At 37.1% G+C, this 9,740-nt stretch overlaps 1 protein-coding gene across 5 annotated transcripts in view; it reads left to right on the forward strand.

The window, feature by feature from the left end:
- METTL8 (methyltransferase 8, tRNA N3-cytidine) overlaps positions 1-9,444 on the forward strand; it is an 81,750-nt gene extending 72,306 nt beyond the window's left edge. For all 5 annotated transcript variants that reach the window (XM_061135110.1, XM_061135106.1, XM_061135108.1 and 2 more), the window contains 5 exons: positions 660-723; positions 2,250-2,389; positions 6,160-6,266; positions 6,400-6,465; positions 7,221-9,444. In XM_061135110.1, the coding sequence (XP_060991093.1) occupies positions 660-723; positions 2,250-2,389; positions 6,160-6,266; positions 6,400-6,465; positions 7,221-7,411 (568 nt within the window). In that variant the 3' untranslated portion in view covers positions 7,412-9,444. The remainder of the gene's footprint in view (positions 1-659; positions 724-2,249; positions 2,390-6,159; positions 6,267-6,399; positions 6,466-7,220) is intronic.
- The last annotated feature ends 296 nt before the right edge of the window (positions 9,445-9,740 follow it).

A 9,740-nucleotide genomic window follows, 5' to 3' on the forward strand; every position in this document is an offset into this window, starting at 1 on the left:
ATATACAAATGTTTTATTATTTTTAGATGTATGTACATGGTATTAATATAAACATTTAATAGCATGTAACTACAACTTCTAAAATATATATATTTATTTTATTTTTTTCATATGTATATACATCATCATCGGAGCATTAGAGCCTCTGTGAGAGACCCAGGAACAAATGAGTATACACACAGGAAAAGGAATGAGGTGCCAACAGACATGGGGTTGAGGGTCCTTGGAGAGAATAGAACTTGGCTAAGCTGAGAGGAATTACAGGCCATGCCAGCTGGAGGCAGACAAGAAAGAGTGCCTGGGAGGGGTAGGAGCGAGATTGAGCAATGCTGATGGATGGCTGTGGAGGTTTCTCATGTGAGAGTATGCTGGAATATAGGGCAAGTAGGCCCAAGAAAGGGAGGGCCTTAAAACCAGATCAGGAACTTGAAAGTTACCCTGTAAATGATAAGTGTTTTGAGACAGTGTTGGTTCAGAAACAACATGAAGGCATTCACACACCACTATAGAGAACAGTACCTTAAAAGAAGAAACAACAAGCCAAGCGTCATCCAAAATTCTGTTAAGTACTTATTAACAAATTCCAACTTACAGTTTCTTTCTTGTGTTGCTTCAGCTTATCTGAACTCTAGATTTAAATATTTCTTCCATTTTCATAGGAATGTGCCAGAGTTCTTTCTTTATTGTTGTGATTTTGCTTCTGGAGCTGTGGAGCTAGTAAAGGTATGCCTTATATTTTCTTTAAAGAGAGCTGTATTTTAAAAAAATCTAATTTATTTACTGTTGAAGTGATTTTTTTTAATGTAACTGCATCAAATGTTATCTGTGACCCCCCCCCCTTTTTTTTGAGATATGTCATTTTCTTTTTTTATATTTATTTATTTTTTGGATGCACAGGGCCTTTGTTGCTGTGCACATGGGCTTTCTCTAGTTGTGGAGAGTGGGGGGTACCCTCTAGCTGCAGCACGTGGGCTTCTCATTGTGGTGGTTTCTCTTGTCACAGAGCACAGGCTCAGGCCACGCAGGTTTCAGTAGTTGCAGCTCCCAGGCTCTAGAGCACAGGTTCAGTAGTTGTGGTGCACGGGCTTCGTTGCCCCATGGCATGTGGGATCTTCCACAACCAGGAATTGAACCCGTGATTGCAAGGCAGACTCTTAACCACTGGACCACCAGGGAAGCACCTCTGTGACCATTTTTAACTGAACTTTTACTATTTTGCAAATCATATCATCAAAACAATTGAAGTTGTTTGGGACTTAAGAGTTCAGGGGAGTGGCTCCTACAGGGTGATATTTATATTTATGTCCCTAGAACTTTATATGTAGCCTGGCACATGGTAGGCACTCATTAAATTAAAAATTCTGCAGGAAAAAAAAAAAAAAAAAAGGTCTGAAAAGGCATTATCACAAATCTGAAATGTCCTTGATTATAAGGAAAACAGTTGGAACTTGGTTTTATTTGACCAATCCCCAAATTCTAGTAAGCATTATCATAGGAAAAAGAGGTAATTTTAGAAAATGGAAAAGGAATGGAAATTCTGCTAACAAAAATGTTTGGTAAACACATGGAACATAATTTCTGGTAATAAGGGTTACTAGGTTTTCATTGTAGACATTTTCTAAAGTACTGAAAAGCCTAAAGGGAAAGATAAAATTTACCTATAGTCATGCTTTCTAGAGTCCTAGAGTGACTCAGAATTTTGGTATATATTCTTTTAGTATTGTTTCTATAGGCAAATAGTATGTGTGTACTCTAATGCATTTTTAAAATAGCATCTTTAGTGAGATATAGTTCATGTACCATAAAATTCACCATTTAAAAGTATACAATCCAGTGATTTTTTAAGCATATTTACAGAGTTATACAGTCATCACCATTACCTAATGTTGATTGCATACTATAGGATATTTACGTATTAAGCCAAAGGAGACATGGAACAAGCAGTGAGAGAGAGCGCAGAGGACCGTCTCAGTGCCTGCGAAGTAACATAGGGTGAGCTTCCAGCATTGCTGCCTGCTGACCCAGAAAGATTGCCCTACTCCACTTTTAAAGCTAAAGAAGGGCTGCAAAAGAATATTTGTTATCAACTCCAAGTGCTAGACTTAATTTTTTATGACAGCTTGAAATAAGCTAATCAGAAAATCAAATTTATAGAAGAAAGGCCTTTGGGAGAAGTTAAATTAACCTTTTTGATTTGGAAAAAAAATACTAGAAGTCTGCTAAAAACTTTCATTCCTTTATTATGACAGTCTCATGCATCGTACAGAGCATCCCAGTGCTGTGCCTTTGTTCATGACGTTTGTGACCATGGCTTACCCTACCCTTTTCCGGATGGGACCCTGGATGTCATTCTCCTTGTCTTTGTGCTGTCTTCTATTCATCCTGACAGGTAAATGACGACGAAAGGGCAGAGCAAATATGTACAGCCCCTTTATCAGGAGTGGCTTTCAGATCTATCAAAGCAAAAAGACAATTCTTGAATTTATTATTTAGTGAACTACATTACATGTAATATGCAGCCTTTTAAATGCAGTTTTTTCCTTTCTTCAGACTTTTAGAAAGAAACTGGCCAAACTGTTTCATTAGTGAGCTTTCTGTCACTGTCAGAAAGAAGCGAGCATCTTCTGGCAAGACACATACCTATTAAAAGTGACAGTGCTTCAAGAAAATTACAAATTCAGAACAGCCTAATAGACTCCCAAGAGGGAAACTGTACTTGGTGATCAGAAACAAACATCTTTGATTTAGCTTCTTGCTGAATGTTCGTAATGAGGTGGGCTGTGAATCTGGCTTCACATAGGTCTTTAAAATATTTGTTTTAAGGAAGCGCACTAGGGAATTAGGGTTTATCAAGATTTTCCAGATTAACCTTGGACCTTTATAATCTAAGGTTGGTCTAGTGCCATCATTTAAGTATTTATGACTTAAATATTTTTGTTCATATAGTGTTCTGAAATAATAAATATAGCTTTTCTCCAAAGAGGAAGCACAAAGAGATATTACAGCAATTAAAATGATCACTTTTCTTAAAATTTTTCCACTTTGTATGTATTAAGACACATGTGTGCTAAATGTCTGGAGTTGTCCCTTCAGAATGTGTCTTAAAATTGGGTTTTTGTGATCTTCTGGTTAGTAGGTGCAGACTTGGCATCAACCACTTTGGTGAGTGTTACTCTTTCCCAGAGAAATCAAGCATTGTGTACTTCTTTCTTTGCTATAAGATCATTAGGATCCTTTATAGGCCTTTTACTTCTCATTCAGAGATGTTCACTTTGATTACTTGTAGAAAAAATAATTAGATTTCCAAATAATGAATGAAATATATAATTGCACCTGATGAGATTTATCCAGTTTCATGAAGTTACTTCCTCCCAGTTTCTGTAACCTCTTTCTGCTAACTTGTTTAGGCTATTGGCATTATTTAGGTACTAGTAGAAAGATGTCATCTATATTTTGTTTCACAGCTAAAAGGATAGAGGAGGTGGATAATGAACAAGATTTTCTATCTAACACGTATAACAGGAAATGTTTCAATTCAAATAAACCCTCAAGAAGGCTGTTTATATTAGTTTAGATTATGTGTTTTTTCATGATTTGAATTGAATGGAAAGGAGAAGGGGAAGCAGATGTCTTGAAAAGATTGTTTTTATAGTACATATATTCATTCTGTTTATTTTAAAATAGATTCAGATGTATCATGTCAGTACATTAACATAGGTACTTTCTTACCTACATGGAAATTATCTAAAAATGAGGTAAGTGAGTAGAAGTTGTATAATAGTAAGTGAAAAGTGAGGCAGTTATCTTTCAGGTCATCTAGCACTGTGATAGTAGATTTAGCCCCAGGAAAATTCTAGAAAAGTAGCTTCTTGCCAGCTTGGAAAAGCAATTCAGCAAGCCTTGAGTCTAGGGGGTCCCAGCTTAAATGGAAGTAAACCATAGAAGGCTACAAAACAAGAAGTAACTGTCCTTCTTATCATTGAAATAAAAAGATAATATCTTTTCTAAAGATCTACACAGAGATTGTCAATAAACACTTTTTTAAAAATCTCTTCTTTTCTTTCTCATCTTCCTCCTTCCAAAGATAGGTGAGGATAGCAGAATTGGCCCAAGTCAGATGGAAAAAGAGAAAAGGGGCTTTCCTCATTCTTGTCTTGTCGCTCTCACCCCCAACCCACTCCCACCTGCATTTCTCAGGAACTGGCTCTGGAATTGCACTATGAGCCAAGATGGACTGATAAGAGAAGCAGTTCCCCACCCCTTGCCTTGACCCACACTGCAGACTTTAAAGGACAGTTGGGAGCAAAGGGTTTGCAAAAGGAGACTACATTTTGAAGTATTTGGCTCTTTGCTTTTCTGTGTTTTCATTTCATGCTTGTCTTGCTAATAATTGCAGAAAGAGATTTTTCTCTGTACCTAAACTGTTTATCCTAAAAGTGAATATTTTAAGCTTTAGATATGGTTTTAATTGCCAGATCCTAAGGATATAAGCACAGTGTGAAAATAACCTGTAATAAAATAAACAAGGAAAAATAGTTTTCTTTTTCATGTACTTATGTTCCAGTTTGTTTAAATGAGATTTTCTCCTAGTCATGCCACTTTTTTTTGTCTCTTATTTTCATAGTTACTTTCAGTTTCTCACTGCCTACTTCCTTCATTACCTGACATACTCTTTCACCCCATTATTCCACTGAACAATGTTTTAATTGGAAGGAATTTACAGATTATGTGATCCAGACCTTTCATTTTTTTTTAAATAAGAAATGCTCAGAAGCCTTAAGTAGTTTGGATAAAGCAGAGACAGAAAGGACTTAGTACACAGGCTACCATTTACCATTCTCTGCCCAGGGCCGACAGTGATAACTGATTTTGTAGATTGTCATTCCCAGCAAGTCTTGAGTCCTTCTTAATAGAGCTCTGTTGGCAGCCAGTGTCAGTCACTTGGCTTGTTATGAGATCTGAAATCTTTGCCATCTCTGTACCATAATCACACGTAAGGCTTTGAACACTTAACCAAAAAACATTAACTCAAGAGCAGTCACAAGAGGTCATGTCTGATTGGGAGCCAGATGGGTAGAATAAACAGTAAAAGAAAGAAAGGCTTCCCAGTATTGAGCTGGAGCTTAGAGTGTGAATAGAATTTAAATGGGCAGAGAATAAGGAGGAGAGAATTCTTTCGCGGGAGCCACGCGAGCACAGGCATGGGCGGCTCAGAACCAAGCATGTAACAGTTTGGCTAGCCATGCTTAGATTAAGAAGCAGTGGGAAAGATGTTGGAAAGGTTAATTGAGCCCAGTTGTGGGTGATCTTAAGGATTCAACTAAGAAACTAAGAGAACTAAGATTTTTATCCTACGGATTAATATCGTGAAAATTTGAGCAAAGGGATGATTTGAGAAAACCATCATTTTAAACAGAATAATTCATCAATAATATACAGGAAGTATTGGTAGGGAAAATAATAAAGCTAGTTAGGAAGCAATTCTCTTTCCAGCCAGAGGACTTTGGAGTTTGTACTAAGGGAGTACTAATGGAAACTAAAGAGAGAAAATACCAAATATGTAATAACGATAATAAAAAGACATACAATTTGATGCCTGAGTAGTTGTGAAGAGTATAGTAGAAGAAGAGAAAAGTAAAAGAGGTCAAAGATTTTTCTGAGGTGTTACACTTCAGTGAATGATGGTACCTTTGAACTAAATAAAGAAGTCAGAAGGAAAAGCAGCTTGTTTTGGAGGAAAAGATGTCCCTGTTTAGGTATATCTATCTGATTTGAGACAGCCCTGGCATATTTTTTTGTCATGCAAGGAAAATGAAACGACTTTGGTTTTTTCTGCCTTGTAACTACCTTAATTTGCTGTAAATATCAGGAATGTCTGTATAGTTTTGCAGTTCAGTTTTGACATCATACATCAAGCTATGTGAAGTTACCACTCTAGTTATTTGGGTGATTTCTTGATATCCTAGACTTTTTGAATCTGATTATTGAGCAAATTGGTATCCTTTTTTCTTTCTATACAAAATACTTTTGTTTTTGGTGCCCTTATGTTTGTGGCATAGATTTCTTTGGCCTTATCAAGCTATGCTTATTTTATCATTAAGAATGTTAAATGTGGCATAGAAAACAAGACTTCCACAACCTCCTGCTTTGTTTTCAAAGGATGCAAGGTGTTATAAACCGACTGTCCAAGTTACTGAAACCTGGGGGAATGCTGTTATTTCGGGACTATGGAAGATATGATAAGACTCAGCTTCGTTTTAAAAGGGGTAATGTTCTATTCAGTTTGGAATTATTTTCATGTGTTTTAAATAATGCTGTGTTTACATTTCATGTCAGTTTTGTTGTGGGTGGTAGTTTTTTAAAGAATACTAAGTTTCTCTTGTCACAATTTTTTTTTAGGACATTGTTTATCTGAAAACTTTTATGTTCGAGGAGATGGCACCAGAGCATATTTCTTTACAAAAGGTATGCATATCTATAAGAGGAAATAATTAGCTGTGGAAACTTTTCTTGGGTATTATTTGCAGGGAGAAACTCAAAAGCTCTAAACTGAGGCTTCAGGAGCTGATTAAACATTAGATGTCTTTACACTTTAGTGATTATAACTGTTGTGTGTAAAAGCTTGAAAGTGGCCTTTTGCCTTTTAATCTCTTTCCAATTGAAACTGCTTTAAAGAATCACTTGTTTTATTCTCATGCCCAAATGAAGTTTCTGTTTTGGAGGTACCATTAGCCCAGTTATGAAAAAATTGATGACATGCCACAGTCAAAAGAGGGAGTTTGATTTTAAGAGTCCATAGAAAATTACTTATCCTTTGTCAACGTCTCATTTTAAAAAAAGCATTTAAAATGAATTCTGCATTCAAGTACTTTCCCCAAACTTACATGAGTACTTTTATAATGTGCCATTTGGGATCTCTGCAAACCAGCAAGAATTCAGACCTAAGGCATGTCTCAAAATATTGAAAGCTGCAGCCAGTAGTGTTGTGTATCTATTTATACCTACTGCGTTCAGCTGTTTTATACTTGGTGTGTTTGTGTGAAGTAGAGGAAACCTACTTGGTGTCATAGGTTTCCTTCATCAATTTGTACTAGAAAATGTTTCTTGGTATAAATGAAATTCATATGGTCAATCATTCCATTAATGTTCCATTGTTCCTGTCTGCCCCTCTCCCCCCCAAGTCACATGTCATATATTTGATTGCCATTTTTGTCTCACAGGGGAAGTCCACAATATGTTCTGCAAGGCTGGGTTAGATGAGAAGCAGAATCTGGTTGATCGTCGCTTACAAGTTAATAGGAAAAAAAAAGTGAAAATGCACCGAGTGTGGGTTCAAGGCAAATTCCAGAAGCCATTACACTTGACTCAAAAAAGCTCCAACTTGGTATTTTCAGTCCTTTCTCATGGCTGAACTATGTATCGTGTTAAGGTACAAATCAGAGGCTTACAGTATTCAGAGTCTTCGGTAAATCTTTCATTTTTGAAAAGTCAGTCAGAAGAAGAGAATTTATGTGTCCTGCTGTTTGTCCTGGATGAACTGTTTTGTGCATGTTAAGCACACAGAAGTGACTTGGAAGAGAGCACAACATTCTGTGTTTTCAAATCTTAATATGCGCAAGCTTGTTTGGATTTATTATGTCTTAACCATTTTGTTTGTTCTCTGAGTTTTAAAAGCATTTAGGTAAATTATTGATATAAGTCAGATGATTCTGAGAAACCAAAGCCTGCCATTTTTTTAGAAGTGAAAAAAACCATCTCCTTTATTTATACATTAGTTTAACACAGTTGAACTCTCCTCCATTGTTAACTGATAGCAGAGTCAGCTCGCCTTGTTTCCAAGGAAGGTCACAAGACCAAGGCAAAGGCCTATTTTTTTTGTTTTGTTATTGTCTATTGTCCATCCCCAAACCTTTTTTTTTTAAACTTAGAGACTAATGTCTGAAACAGAATTTTAATTTCTCTTTCCTTTCCTAAAATTGGGGAAGTATGACTAATGCTAACATTATTTTCAGGCTATTCTTTGGTGTACAAGTTGGAAGCCTTCTTTAGGAAGACTACTTACCCAGGAAAATTCTTAAATTGTAGCAATTAAAAATTTTTTACTATTTTCTGGTGGTCCAGTAGTTAAGAATCTGCCTACCAATGCAGGGGACATAAATTCAATCCCTGATCCAGGAACTAAGGTCCCATATGACATGGGGCAACTAGACCTGCACACCCTAGTGCTCCACAAGAAGAAGAAGCCACTGCAATGAGAAGCCCGCACACCAAACTAGAGAGCAGCCCCAGCTCAGTGCAACTAGAGAAAGCCTTCACACAACAATGAAGTGCCCATGAGCTGCATCAAAGACCCATGCATCCGAAAAAATAAAAATGTATTTACCACTTTGCCTCAAAAAAGATATAAATTTGCTTGCAAGTTGCATTTGGTAAAAATGGAGTTTCTAAGACTGGGCTTTCATTTGTTACACAATGTATACTGAGTACTTACTTTGTGCTTTGTGAATTATATGGAATAATACAGTAAATAAATAAAGTCCCAGCCCTGTCTTTTGAGAGTGTAAGAGGCTCTAGCTGGCAAAGCAAAATGTGTGCATCCCAAGCCTCTAAATCATGACCAAGATAATATATGAGCAAGTACTCAAATAGGGAGCTTTTCAGCTAACAGACTTTGATTATGAGCCACAGAAATCTGAAAGACATGGACAATCTCTTGAAAGGACCTAGAATGATCATTCCAACAATTTTTTCTTTTTGAACTCACTTAAAATTCAACTTCCTGGCAGGAGGTGATTAATCCAAGCTGGGTCATGGATTCTTCTCTTGACAGACTGAGTCAGGGCAGGTTATTTGATGGTTCCACCAGACCATAGTGAATGGAGGAAAGTTCCTCGAAGGAAAATGAGGACACTGTGGTAAAAAAAAGACGGGATGGATGCTGCCCAGTCAGACATTGCGTGGTGGCAGCAGTAGTAATAATGTTCTGAAGAGAGAGAAAGATCAGCTGTGGGATAGAAGGAAAGAATTAGGGCTGTGGGAGGAGGTAGGTCTCAGACTAGTCCTAGAACGTATGCTCTCAGAAGATGGTGAGAAGACAAGTATGTTTGATAGGGCTGTTCATAGTTCAGAATAGCGGAGAAAAGATGGGGAGGGCACCAGCTTGTAGACAGCCTTAATTAAGAGGGTGCATTGGGTTCTCACCTCTGGACTGGAGTCATTCAAGATTGGTTTGTTTCTGTTTTATCCTAGCCACAGCATGCTTTAAATGTATATAGAGAGATTGATCGAGGAGTCGTCAATAGAATGGAATGCAGTGAGGTCAGAGATGGGGGCAAGGAAAATCATGAAAGGTATCTGCATACATTTGCCTTGGTAGCAAATCCTCAGAAGTACAATATCAAGGTTTCTGTTTAAACATGCAGTAAATATAAAAGTCAAAATTTGCCTGAGACTCTTAACTCAGTTGTTTTTCCTAATTAAAGTGTGTATGTTAAAGCCAAACTAGTATCGAAAGTATTACATACAACAAGGGCAGTTAGATAAGTTAATGTTGCTATGGGAACTCCCCCCCACCCCCTCCACCCGCTCCCGCAGATCTTCTTGTGTCTCAATTTAAAAATCATGGCCCAAGGTGGTTTTAAAAACAACAGAAGGTAAAATTATTCCCACATTCTCACACATGTAAATTGTACTGTCTCTCTCAGTCCTAAATAGCAGATTCAAGCCAGCTTCTTGACTGG

This window comes from Dama dama, chromosome 33 (genome assembly GCF_033118175.1).
Source record: "Dama dama isolate Ldn47 chromosome 33, ASM3311817v1, whole genome shotgun sequence".
NCBI lineage: Eukaryota > Metazoa > Chordata > Mammalia > Artiodactyla > Cervidae > Dama > Dama dama.